Below are 14677 nucleotides of genomic sequence, written 5' to 3'. Positions count from 1 at the left end.
AAAAAAGACATCCCATATGTCTATGACCATACCACCCTGAATGCACCCAGTTAGCTGATCTTGGGAAAAAAACATTTTATGTGTACACCACTTGATCATTAATTCTGAAAATAGAGAAGATTCTAAGAAGCTAAAAGGAAATTGTCAATTCTAAGAATACATACATGGGTCAGAATAAGATGATTTTATGACTTCAGATAAGTTTATAATTTTTATTTGATGTAAATTTTCATAACCAAAAGGGAATTCTGGAAGCTATGTTTGCTATTAACCCAAGGGAAGAATAAAATTTGACTTTCCTAGGAAAGCAATATTTGTCTGAATATTACTCTCCCTATAATGTAATTACTGAACAATGTCAAAATAATCTGGCTTTCTTGTGAAAATGTCAGATTGTCATTATTTCTATATCCTTCCACTCAACAAAGTACCTTGCACTTGCTAAAGAACAAATTAAAATGAATGAGACAGTTTGATATTTCGAGGAGCTTATAATCTCAGGGAAAGGAGAAGGTTTCACAAATATTCAACTAGACTACAGAAATAAAGAAACAATATGAAGAAATAAAATCAAAATACTATAAGACTGTGCAGAAAAGGAAATAACTAACACCCACAAAAGAAGCAGACTTGTCAAAGTCAACGAATTGCCTAAATTTTCAACTTTTTAATCAGTTGTGTTGATAGAGTATCAATATATAGACCATTTATATCCTTCATATCCAGAAGGTTATGTAATTGGGCTTTAATTTGTTTAATAAAAACACTTTCATCGAAGCATTGAGAACATCAACAAAACAGCTGTGACTTTTTTTTTTTTTTTTTTTTTTTGCAATTACAGCATGGTATTCAGTTAACTGAACAATGATTATTTTATATAAACTGCATCAGAGACAACTGAAGATGAAAACACTACCATCCTCATATATAACTAATTTGAACTGTGCAATGACAAGAACCTACTTTAAATTTCCACGCCCATTTACAATCCCAGTACTGTAGCAGGCAACGTTAGTGTCTATTGAAAATGCCACCAGGACAGAACAATCAGAAGATATATTTAGTAGTGTGCTAACCATACAGAAAAAGATAGTACAAATAGTTTAAAAACATATCTTAGGCAGGCTTACCTTTCATTTTTTTCTTTCAAAGGAATGAGGGTTTACAGGGGATTTAAATGCTTTATAGACAAGGGGAACAACTTGTACTAGAGCCAACTTATCATTATCTTCTTCATCTTCATTTTTTCCTCTTTCTCCTCATCCTTTCCATCTTCCTCGTCTTCCTCCTCCTTCTTTTTCTTGCTTTTTTCAGAGTTAATGACTCCCTTTTTTGCTACATCAGGCTTTCCTTAGCTCAGTGTGCAACAATATCTTTTTCATATTATTCTTTCAGCTTCACAGCCTTTTTTTTTGTAAGGCTGCTTGTCATCTGCAACAGTGTTATTTCCTATCTCTCCCAGTTTCTTTACAACATTGCTGATGGATAGGCCGAGATGTTCTGCTTTGATTTGGGGGCAATACTCAGAACAGAACAGGAAAAAGGCTGAAGGTGGCCTCTTGGGTGCATTAGGATCCTTGAACTTATTTTCCCCCTTTTAGGAGGGATATAGGTTTTCATTTCCTTTTCACGAAGGCTCTGTCTGCCATTGCCATGTATTCAAATTTTCCTTTCTCTTTAGTAGAGAGGGTCTTCCATTTCTCTGAGTACTTCTTAGAAAACTCTGAGAAATTGACTGAAGCATCTGGGTGCTCCTCCTGGCAAATTTGCACAAAGAATGCATATGATGACATTTTGTCTCTTGGCTTCTGAGGATCTCCTTTGCCTATGTTTGGTTATTTTTCCCCAGTGAGGCATGCAGTTGTCTAGTGCCTGACCAACTCTCACTTGTTCTAGCACTTTCTCTATGGATCTCAAAGTATGGTAATGGCTCTTTAACTTTAAAAAAAAAAATGTTGTACGCAGATTATTGCCTCAGGTGAAATGGAACAGTCAATACTGAAACTTAAGGAAACAGCTGCCTGTCTTTCTAAGGCAGACATTGATGGTTAACTATTGTTAACAATATTAACTATTGCACAAACCCTACCATGGCCTGCAAGGAGGAAGTCTAGGGTAATTCTACCATCCATAACAACCCTGGTCAGTGAATTGGGGCTCACCTTAATGCCTCCCAGGGCTAACATGGTGTTTAGTGCATTTTGTGTGTGTGTATAACTTAGGATCCAATCTAGGATGTCTCTTTAGTCTTCTTTAATCTGGACTAGTATCTCAGCCTTTATCTTTCATAATATTGACATTTCTAGAGGGTAAAAGTCAGTTTTTGTGGAGGATGTCCCTAATTTTGGTTTGTCTCCTTGCTTCTCATGATAAACAAGTTTTTATAAAGGTTAAAGAGCCATTACCATACATTGAGATCCATAGAGAAAGTGCTAGAACATGTGAGAAAAACCTTTTCAACAAATAATAGTGGATCTACTGAATATCCATATTTTAAAAATGAATGATTCATATCTTACACTAAAGACTCATATCTTACATAAAGACCCCAAACTACAAATCTCTTATAAGAAAAAATAGGTGAATGTGTTTGAAACCTTGAGATAGGCAAAAATTCCTTTGAAAAAATGTAAAGGCATTAATTATAAAATAAAAATGTTGGTAAACAAACTTTATCAAGATTAAAAACATCTGTTCATCAAAAGATAACATTGAGAAAATAAAAATGCAAGCCACATACCGGGAAAAATATTTGGAACACATATTTCTAACACAGGACTTGTATCCATACTATATAAAGAACAGCTACAACACAAGAATTAAAGCACAACCAATTTCTTTAAAAAGGCAAAAGACTTCAATAGATGCTTCACAAAAGAAGATTTGCAAGTGATCAATAAACACATGAAAAGATGTTCACCACTACCAATCATCAGGGAAATACAAGTTAAAATTAGAATTAGATACCACTTTATACTCATTAGAAATACCAAAATTAAATACTAAAAATAACAAGGTGTTGGAGAGAACACAAAGCGACTAGATACTGATGGAAGCTTAAAATGGTACAAACCACGATGGAAAAAATGTTTAGCAGAATCTTATTGTGTTAAACCTAGATTTACACTATTGCTTAACAATTCCACTCACATGTTCACCCCCCTTAAATGAAAACATATGCCAAGTAAAGAACTTGTACAAAAATATTTATTGCAGCCTTATTAATAATAACACAAAATTGGAAACAACACAAATATCTCAACAGTAAAACAGCTAAACAAATTATGACATATCCATACAATGGAATATCACTTATTAATAAAAAGTAATAAACCAATAATGCCAACAAAGCCAAGCACAGTGGCTCATGCCTGTAATCCCAGCACTCTGGGAGGCTGAGGCAGGCAGACCACTTGATGCCAGGAGTTCAAGGCCAGCCTGACCAACAGAGGGAAACTGTGTCTCTACTAAAAATACAAAAATTAGCCAAGCATGGTGGTGCATTCCAGTAATCCTAGCTACTCGGGAGTCTGAGGCACAAGAATCACTTGAACCCAGGAGGTAGAGGTTGCAGTGAGCTGAGATCACACGCCACTGCACTCCCACCTGGGCGACAGAGCGAGACTCTGTCTCAAAAATAATATTAACAGTAATAATGGTAATACAAACAAAAATACTGATAAATCTCAAGAACATTATCTTGAATGATAGAAGCCAGAAACAAAGGAATATATATAGTATGATCTCATTTACATTAAGTTTAATACAGGCAAAATTAATGTATAAAGCTAGAAATCAGAGTAACATTTGCCTGAGAGGAGTACAGAAATAGACTGGAAAAGTGCACAAGGGAATTTGTTAGGGTGATGAAAATGTTCTATATCTTGTTTGAGATGTTTATTATGGGTTTATACATTTGTCAAAATTCATCAAACTTTACACGAAAATCTGCAGAATTTATTGTATGTAATTCTCAATTCAAAATGGAAAAAAATACAAAATAGATTTTATTTAAATCTAATTTACTCCCAGGCTATTCAAGTTCTGATATCCAAATTAAATAAGTTGAATTTGAGAGTGTTTACTCTATTTCCACAGGTGTTGAGAGAGATACTCTCTCAGACTTTACACAGCTACCAAGGCAACAATGCCAGGAAAACTATTAATCAAGATATGGTAGCACCTGCTTGCAATCAGGAGAAGAAAGCAAAGAACACTCTGGATTATAAAAGCAGATGAGACCTACCCACGAGGCCTAGTCAGACACAATGTTGGCGCTCTTGGTTCTGGCAACTGTGGCCCTGGCATCTGCTCATCATGGTGGTGAGCACTTTGAAGGGTAAGTAAGCCATCTTTAAGGAGCAAGTCCTTCTTCCTTACTAGCCCCAAGATTTGGACACATCACTCAATTTAAATTTTCTGTGCTTCTACTATCTCACTATTCAGCGAAAAGGTGTTCCGTGTTAATGTTGAAGATGAAAATCACATTAACGTAATCCGCAATTTGGCCAGCACCACCCAGGTAAGTAACAATTTTGATTTGCTTCACATGTAATTTAAAATCTTAGATCGCACTGTGATTCCAACAATGGGAAAAAAATAACATGAAATATTAACTATAGCATTTTTGGTAGCAAGAAATAAAATCTTGGAAAACATTTAATGCCATAATGTCTTCTATTTCTGCCTAAATTAGATTGTCATAAGCCCTGTAGCATTATAAATCCATGGTAACTTTTAAAAGAGCTGACAGAGTGACAACTGGATGAGTTGGAACTGTCACGAAGGTCACAGAACATCTAATGTGCAGTCACTTTCCTTCTAAGGCAAAAGAGAAAAATGATCAACCTGGATATTACTGAAAAACTGGGCTTTTGTCCAACTTCAAATTCATTTCCACATCCCATGTATCATCTGTCCTCTTTGATTTTCTTTCATTCCAAATCAAACAGCTTGGGTTTGCATGACCTTGATTCAGGTCCCCCTAATGATATGACATAAGGGGGAAAAAGAAGGTAAAAAGCCATGAGTGATTTTCATACTTCTCTTTTGCTTTCAAAAAACTGACATCTCTGTGCTATTTTTTTTTTATCCACTATATACGAGGTGAGAACTGACATTTTAAACTGTATATATAATGTAGCAGGAAGCTATTGCCGACCACAAATACAGTAGTTCCACTTGGGCCAATGCCATTTTTTCATAAATATATAAACTAAAATAATCTGCTAGCTTATACACACACACACACACACACACACACGTATAGTCATTCTGTAGCTTTTAAGGCCTAGAGGAAGGAAGAAGAAGGTGGATAGTGTCATAATCACAGGCTCAGAAGTTCAGAATTGAAAGAAATATAAACTCATCTATTCTGGTGATTCACTCAAATCCAGAATTTCCTTCTGGGAAACAGCATCCGCAGTTGCTACCCCTGGTAAAACCTGTTTGAGTAATTCCGGGAATAGTTCGTTTACTACTTTTTGGAATAGCCCACTTGCCTTGCAAATCATTCCAACTGTTTGCTTCCTTATTCTGAGCTGAAAACTTCTTTCTCTAACTTTGACCTGTTGGGCTTAGCTGAGCCAAATATCATGTTACCTCTAAGATTTATCTTTTTCAGGCTTTCTGTAATTTTTCTTAAAACTGGTTTACAGACTCTTGATCATTCTGCTCACCTCTAGATACAGCTGAGTCTTTCTGTCTACATTTCTTTTTTTAAATGTAGTTACCAGAATTGACAATGGACCTCCAGGTGTGCTCTGATTAATACATACTACAGGGCCGTTACTTGCCTTCATTTGTAAAGCAGACATTTATTAATGGTGCCTAAGATTCCTTTTAGCATCTTGGGCAGTCATAGAACACTATAAGCTTATATTAAACCTGTGTTCAATCAAAACCATTAGGTAAATTTTTTTTCCTCACATGAATCACCCTCGAACCAGGGTATCCCTCCTTCTGTGCTTACCTAATTGACTTTTTTCACCTATATGTAGCATTTTAGATTTACACTTTTAAGATTTATCTTGATAGCTGTTTTCAGCATGTTGAGATCTTTTAGGAGACTAATTCAGTCATCCAGGGCAATAATTCTTCCCCCTAACTTTGTATCTCCAGCGAGTTTGATAATCATGCCTGTTCAACTTTTATCCTTGTCACTGATAAAAGAAAATATTAAGTAGGTCAGGAGTCACTGAATTAGAGGCCTTCTTCATGTTTCACTCATTCAGTACATATTTATCATGAATCTCCAATGTACCAGACATAATGTTAAGCACTGAAGTGATTCGTTAACCTAGTCTCCTTGCATGAGTTTACTCAACTACCCAAACTAGTGGGGTGTTACCTAGGGGTAACTCTGCCTGACGCTTTCTGGTTTATAAAGAAAGATATCAATGCAGAGACTTCATCAAATACTTTACTAAGATCAAGATTCAACATTCTACCAAGTTAGTGCTGTCATCCAAAAATAAGGTGAAGTTAATTGGGCCTGACTTATTCTTGCTTTAAACTATACTGACTCCCAGAGACCACAGCTTCCTTTTCTCAGCATTCACAATCCATCTGCTTCCAGTTTACTCTGCAGCTTTGCCAGAATCCATGCCAGGCCCCAGCAGCTCCTGCTTCTGGGCTTCACCTGTTTTCTTGTCTATAAAATCTAAAACTTGCTCCCTCTACTCCCCAGTGAGCCCTTCAAGCTCTGATTCTTCCAAGATTGCTGAGAAAGTTCTGCAATCACATCTGCAGTTTTTTTTTTTTTTTTAATTATCTAAAATTCAGCATTTCATAGTGGTCAAGAGCAGAGAGTCTGGACTCAGACTGCCTGGGTTCAGTTCCTAGCCCTACTACTTGTTAGTCAAACTTGGACACCTCTCTGGGTCTCAACTTCCTCATTTGTAAAATGAAGACAATAATACTATTTTATGTAGGGGATTGTTGTGAGATGTAAATGAATTAATATAGGTAAAGCACTTAGAACTTAAATAGTAAGAACTACATGTGTTTGCTGCTATTACTATCATTAGGTCTGAAATTTTGAATACAATTTATATGGCTGGTATAATCAATCACCTATGTCCTCATCTACCTTGGGCCTCAATGTTCTCTTTCCAAAGAAGGTATTTCTGCTTAAATCATAACATGAAAAACTCTTTACTTATCCTTGTGGTAATTTCATCTCTCAGTAGTAATCGAATAAACAAGGGATAGTGTAACTCTCTCTTGGAAAACACAGAAGCCAAAAAAGAGCTAAATAGGGCTTCTTTCTTTCCTCTGGCTGCAAACATCATGCTTTAGCTCCAAGCAGTTGGACCCAACATATTTCTTCTTTATTCTTTTATTTTCAACATGATTGAAATGAGATTTTTATTCTCCTTAGCAATTATAGGAACAGCATATTCTGGTCTGTAACCTTCCTGATAAGATCATTACAAGGGCATCCAGTCTTTGTATTCATCCTTGGCCATGTGTCCTTCCTCTCAGCTTTTGAACATGTCCTTTTAAATGCTGAATATATTGGACAGATTTGTAACCACACTGTACTCCAGTAGCCCCTCTTTTCTCATCTATAATTGAATAGTAAGGATTTTATTTTATCTCCTCACAATCAGGGTTGTACTTTTTCCTTTATTGGAGGCATTCACTATAAAACCTATTCACTTTTCTCTGGACTGTCTTGAAGTCTGTGTTTCTCAAATTTAAGGTGCATTTTTCTCTATACCTAGAGTAACATGGTTACTGTCTTCCAATGTTTTTGTCATTCCTACTGTACCGGTAAGTTCCTCCCTGCTGTCTGGAATTGGGCCTTGAGTAGAAGTTGCTTTCTTTTCCAACAAAAAAGGAAAATTTCACCAAGATAAATGAAAAGCCTATCAGATGTTTGACTTATAGTCAAATGCAACATGAAGAAACAAATTCATGCAAATTTCTGAAGAAACAAAGATCCCCAACACCAATATTTATATTTTTATTGGCCAATCTTATTCCCAGAAAAATTTCAGGTTGGCATGCTACTTTATCTTGCTTTTGGGCTAGCTTTCCGAGATATTTTAGGAAGGATTCTTTAGTTGTTAGGCAGCCGACTGATTAAATTAATATAATGCTATCATTTAAAGATATCTCTTAATCATCCAATAAATGTTCTGTATGGTTCTTTGTCACATTTATAATTTTATAACTTCAGTTTTCTAACTTCATAATGTATAGTTTAATTCCCTACATCTACATCCTATATTTTACTCCATGTTTATATTTCAGACATACATCTCATTCACAAGGTCTTAGTAATTTCTGAAATTTATCACCTTATGTTATTACTTTGACTTTAATACCTGTATTCATATTTGGTGCACAGGTAAACAGCTGTGAGACTATAGTATCGCTCCTGATTTCCAGCCATGTTTCTCCTAGGAAGTACCAGAGACTAACTCCAGTATAGGGGGTCTGTGTCACACACGCGGCACTCCAGAGAGTTCTATGTTGACAGATTTGCTAACTAGTTTTCTCCATATCAAACTGAAAGTTTTAAGCAACCTCAGGTTAGGTCTGTAAGTTTCTGTCAAACATATTTATGAGATTTATTTGCCCCCTCTTAAAGAATCCGTAATGCTCATACCGTAATCTTAAAAGTAACACTTTCTCTACATATATACATATACTCTTCTAATACTTGGCAGAGCTAGGACCAATGGGTAAGAGCTTAGGAGGATACAGATGGCAATTTTCAGTTTGATATTAGAAAGAAAACCATTTATAATCAATTAAGCTGTTCTGAAGCAGCACTAGATATACACAAGGTTCTGCTAGAACCACCACCAAGAACATCATGCAGGCATTTGATGCTTTGAGTGGAAAGCTGGCATCTTAATATAGGCTCTTCCAAAGTAGACCCCGAGACAAAGATTCAAGGGAAAGAATTTTGTCCGGGAAGCGCAGGGAGCCCTGGTAAAGAAGTGGGGAGTGCTACATAGAAGTAAAGGCAGCCAACAAAGGAAACGGTGTTAAGCCAGCTACCAGAGGACAACTGGAGGTAAACCCACAGGGAAACGCTAGGAATGTGTACAAATAACACACTTCAGAATTATCCCACCTAAGAGGTGAAGGAGTTGGAGTAGTTCAACATTCGCTTTTCAGGATTATTGGTTGAACCACAAAGAGTAATTTCCTTGGTACCTCCTGTCTACCTGGAGCTGAGAATTTGACTTTTCCCAGTTCTATAGGAAAGAACCCTCAGGCACAGAGAGCAGATCTTAGCAACGGGAGTACATGGAGCACACTAAAAGGTCCCCGCAATTATGTACCAGCGGGACACTGTCAGGTCAGCTACAGATACGTGGAGGACTTTATGTGTTTTGCCAATTCTCAACCTTGTCGTCTATAATAAAGACATCCCTCCCTCTCCCACCACACCATAGAATGACAGGTGTTTATTAGGAACAAAATTCAGAGCTAAGTTTCAAAAATACGCTTTCTCTTATAATGTGCTTATCTTCATTGCCCTTCCCTCCACAATGTTGGCTAACTAGAAGTTGTCACCAGTCCCTTGCTTTCTCTGTCCTATTCTTAGCATGTCTTTATACTTCCACACTTCATTGAACCCTCTCATCCTTGACTCACTAGGTCACCTTCTACAGCCAATCCTTATCCAAACATTGATACTCTCTCCTTTCAATCCCTTTGTGACACTCAACTCACCTCATGCTTTTTTCTTCTGGATGCCAGTATCCCTGCCTCCCATGGCCCTGACATTCCTTATGGGCCTGCTTCATGACTCACCACCTCTAGATATCTACAGTGGTTTGAAGCTTGCCAGGACAGAATATAGGTTACTGGGAGCCCCACAAGTGTATCTGAAACTGAGATGTCTTATAGTATTACCTCGTCAGTTTCTGCTGCACAGCCTCTAAAGTCTGCGCAGACTCCCTTCCAAGTTTCCAAGCAGTGGTCCTAAATATCACCATCAGACACATTTCTAGCCCCAAAGCAATGTGCAAACATCTGAACAGAGATTGGCTGAGACACAGGGACAAAGAAAGACCCAATGTCAGGCTGACCTCAGACTTCTAGGCTTCCACTTAGCACAAGCAAGGAAGAGAAAAACAGACACCTACAAGACGCAGTATGTTTTAGTTAATAATTTTCCATTGAAAAGTGATACTTAAAACCACACATCCACAGATTTAAAAAAAAATGCTGTTTTGGGCTTCATATTCTCTAACATCTCCCCTATAAAGACAAAGGCCATGTTTGATTTGCCCACTAATGTATTCCTAGTCTCAGACACAGAGCCTAGCATATCGTAGGTTCTCAACAATAGTTGATGAGTAACAAAATAAATGAAAATGTCAGTACATGACTGGATCCCCAAGAGCAATTTGTTTCCAGCCACAGTGCCAATATACCCATTGTGAAAAGATATCATTTTTCTTCCTGATGTATCCACCAGAGGTCAGGGATGCTCCTGGTTCCGCATATTACTGTGACTTGCACAGAATTGAGTTCCAAGAAAAACGCATAAGTCCATTAAAAAGTAAAATAGCTTTATATTTCTCCATTAAATTTTGTAGTTCTAGTTAATTCATCATTCATCTAACACATAGATCCATTACCACAACACTACTACCCCAATAAGCTAGTGATCCAGAAGATCAATAAATAGAAAAGAACAGTTACAGAATACAACTAACTAGCATTATGGGAAATGATTATATGTTTTTTCATGTTCATTGATAATCAATCAAGGTCATATATGTATTTGTAAACAGTTTTGTCAACATCTAACTGCTTGGTTCCAACCCTTGTTCACTCAAAGGAAATATTTTCAACAAATTTCATGGATGATTTGATTTTGAAAGTAACTCAATTGAGTAGAGCAATAACATGCTCACAGATGATCATTCACCCATTGAATTATAGGTATCCAATATAGTTTATCTTGCCCTTTATTCAGATTGACTTCTGGAAGCCAGATTCTGTCACACAAATCAAACCTCACAGTACAGTTGACTTCCGTGTTAAAGCAGAAGATATTGTCACTGTGGAGAATGTTCTAAAGCAGAATGAACTACAACACGAGTAAGTTTATGTTTTATAAATATTAAAATTCTCTCCCATGCATGCTTTCATCTGAGCCTTTGAATAACTCTGGGAGGGTAGAAATGAGACCAAGACCATGCCTTCCCCAGGACCCCACAAATAGGTAACAGCAGAGCTGGCCCTGGATTCCAAGTCTTAAGACTTCAGTTCTGATGGATTTTGTGTTTAGCTATTGCTCTAATGAAAATGGTTTTTATTCTTGAATCCCAAGTCTTCTGCCAGATATCTGACTTGGTCCATTTTACAAGCAATGTATAGAGTACAGGCCTAACCAATGGATACTCTATTCTCAGCCAGACATAGTTTTAACCCCAAATCTTATCAGCTCTTCTTTCCAGGGTATTAGCCAGACCTATTGTGAGCTATGAGGGCTATTTATGCATTTTTAGCATAAGGATAAGTATAGAGTCAGTCTGAATGACCCTTCTGTCCTTTTTTCTCTAAAGTCCCACCACTATGTCTAATGGTAGGAGAAGGCATGGAAAGAAAGATGCAAAGAAAAGACTAGAGTAGTTAGCTAAGCTGACCCTGTCTCCCTCACTGAATACCACTTTGGTTCATCTAGGTCTTTCATGACAAGAATGTCTTCCTAAGTAAAGGCAATTGTCCATTTGCTGATCCAACAAATCAATATTGAATGTCTACATGTATCAAGTTCCAATAAGGACAGATATGGCCTCACATCCTTTAGGGGAAAACAGACTTTAAATAAGGAATTGTGGTAGTATTTAATAGATGGTAAGAAGAGTAAAGAGCTGGAGTTCAGAAGAATAGACCAAGTCTAGGGGTCAGGGAGGGCTGTCCTAGGAAATGATTCTTCAGCTGAGAACTGAAAGATGAGTAGGAGTTGATTAGCCAGACAAAGATGAGGAAAAAACTATACTTTAGGCAGAGAACAGACCATATGCTAGGGCTTAGAAGCGCGAGAGACCATGCTAACCCAGGACATTTGCATAAGAGGGAAGGAAGAAACAAGGTCTCTAGTACAAAGCAGAGGTCCTCTTCCAGTGGGTGGATTAGGCAGGAACAAAGACAAAGTCTTGGGCTCTGGTCCTGAACATTCGAATGTTTATCCAGCAATCCCCCATCACAAACTCAAGTCTTCATTATGTTTTGGAAAAATGTAACCTATATAATTTTAACAGAAATTTGTCTTGTTTTTCACATCGTAAAAATGTAAAAGAATAGTATCTGTGCCGGTGAAGATGTCAGAATTGTCACCTATAAAATCTGCACCTCCATTAGGAGAAGTGGCATAGCATAGTGCAACAAGTAAAGGCTTTGGGGAAGAAACAGACCAGATTCTAATCCTGGCTTTGCACATTGCTGTGTGGTTGTGGGTAATTTGCTCAACCTTTCTGAGCTTCAGCTTTCTTATCCATAAAATGAAGACATAATGCCTCTTTCAAAGGGCTGTTGTAAAAATAAAAAACAATACATAAATAAATTACAACTGGTATTATATTGCTGAGAATGCTACTATGGTTTACTGTTGTACAAAGAGGGAGATTATACATTTTTTAAGAGTCTACAGAAACTGCTATGTTTAACCCCATTATCATGCCTCACAAAGCTTAGTTATGTGCTTTCTGCCTGAGGGAAGTGTCAAAATGTGACCTTAAGAATTGACTGTCTTTTCACAACACAGGTATAATCTAGTAAGTCTCAAAATGTGATTAAGATTCATGTCTATAACATTTTGCTCTTTTTATTATACTGAAAAGGACATCTAAAATTCTAGTCCTTGGAGCCTTCAGAAGCATTCAAAAAGATCAGTTTCATCGTAATTCTTTAAGAAAAACAAAGATCAGTGACCATAGATTAACTCTAGCTACCTGAATGATGTCTTAATTCTACCCTTATCACAAAACAGTAAAATGGTTTCTGATAGAATTTCAATCTCTGTTTATAATCGGATAGAAAATTCCCTTTCCTTTTTAGTGGTGAACTTTTTGGGAATTGTGTATGAATGTTGTCTCATCTAGAACATAGGACATCCCCTGAGGGCTCAGAGCTTGTTAATTTTTGCTCCTTTGTTCACTGCTTAGCACATTTGTAGCATATAAGTTTTGAAATATTAAATAATAATAAGTCCCTGGAAATCCTGGAGAAGCATACCAGCAATATCCTTGCTGGGGCTGCAAACCGTCCCTGTGCATCCCATTATTACCTCATATGGTAACTAACTTGTATTTAGACGATTTCCTGCTGGCAAAAATTTGCAGTAGTGTTTGTATATCACAAGAACCATCCGCTGCACACAAGTTCTACCAAAATAACTTCTCAGATTTTTTCGGTGTTTCCAACCCTCTTCACCAAGACCTGTATTATTTGGCAGCTTTAATCAGATCCTAAATTATCATAGGAAAAAAATCAAAATGTGTGCAAAAGAAAGATAACTGTAGTTTTAAATGCCAAAGTTTCACCCTTAGTAACAGAAAGACTAGAAATCAGATAGTGTAAATTTCCAACTTATGGTTATGAAGCTAAGTTGACAGAACCTTTAGGTGGCCTGCCCTCCATGGAATTCCTTGCTACAGACTGTAGAAAGATTGCCTTTGCCCTACTTGATCCAGGGAGACTGACTGTTGCTCAAACATATATCAGCATTTTTCTGCATATTTCAGAGGTATACAGGAAGGTGTCCTAGGATAGCAATAGGCACGTAGTAATGTCCTTTAATAGCAGTGGGCACAAAATCCAGGTACTGATCAAATATTCCATTTTCCAGACATCTGAAAGGGGGATAAAACTGAGTCATGTCTTCCTTTACTTCTCAGACATTGCATTCCTTGCTTTTTTGGGAGTCCCAGTTATCTAATTTGCTTGCGTGTTTAAAAAAAGAAAAAAAAAAAGGAGAAGTTGGATGGCACTATAAAACGAGCATATAAAAGTATAAAACACTATACATGCTTCTCTATTTTGGAGCTGTGAGGCATTGTTTTAATCTTCCAGAATGGAAGCTCATTATTTAGTAATAATATTTTGTAATATAGCTAAAGTAGTACTTTGTCCTAAATCTAATAAAATCAAATAACCACAGGACTGGGAAGGATTATTTGAGGTCAGTCCCCCACCTTCAAGCAAAAGTCAGCACCACATTTCAACCGCACTCTGATGCTCTTTTGCAAGTTACTAGAGGATATTTTTACTCTTGGGTGTCATCTTCAATTTAACTAACTGGTTTTTTATGCTTCTTTGTCCTGGATATTGATGAAAATGTTTAATATTTAACGTAGTAATAACTCTAACAGAATGTCTCTTAGTACCAAACGAAATGCCAGCCCCCACACAGTCACCGATCCTCCTGAATAATTTAAACTCAGCCGGTTGCGGTGGCTCACGCCTGTAATCCCAGCACCTTCGGAGGCCGAGGCAGGTGGATCATGAGGTCAGGAGATCAAGACCATCCTGGCTAACACAGTGAAACCCTGTCTCTACTAAAAATACAACAAATTAGCCAGGTGCGGTGGCGGGTGCCTGTAGTCCCAGCTACTTGGGAGGCTGAGGCAAGAGAATGGCGTGAACTTGGGAAGTGGAGCTTGCAGTGAGCCGTGATTGCACCACTGCACGCCAGCTT

The 14677-nt window shown here is 37.3% G+C and overlaps 1 protein-coding gene across 1 annotated transcript in view; it reads left to right on the top strand.

Annotated features, from left to right (window-relative positions):
* Positions 1-14677, top strand: part of CPB1 (carboxypeptidase B1) — a 68251-nt gene that overhangs the window by 32217 nt on the left and 21357 nt on the right. Inside the window, exons 2-4 of the mRNA XM_025377914.1 lie at positions 4099-4339; positions 4447-4522; positions 10952-11076. Coding sequence (XP_025233699.1) covers positions 4269-4339; positions 4447-4522; positions 10952-11076 — 272 coding nt within the window. The 5' untranslated portion in view covers positions 4099-4268. The remainder of the gene's footprint in view (positions 1-4098; positions 4340-4446; positions 4523-10951; positions 11077-14677) is intronic.

This window comes from Theropithecus gelada, chromosome 2 (genome assembly GCF_003255815.1).
Source record: "Theropithecus gelada isolate Dixy chromosome 2, Tgel_1.0, whole genome shotgun sequence".
NCBI classification, from domain to species: domain Eukaryota; kingdom Metazoa; phylum Chordata; class Mammalia; order Primates; family Cercopithecidae; genus Theropithecus; species Theropithecus gelada.
Note: the sequence above shows the minus strand (reverse complement) of the source record. Positions and strands in the feature narration are given on the sequence as shown.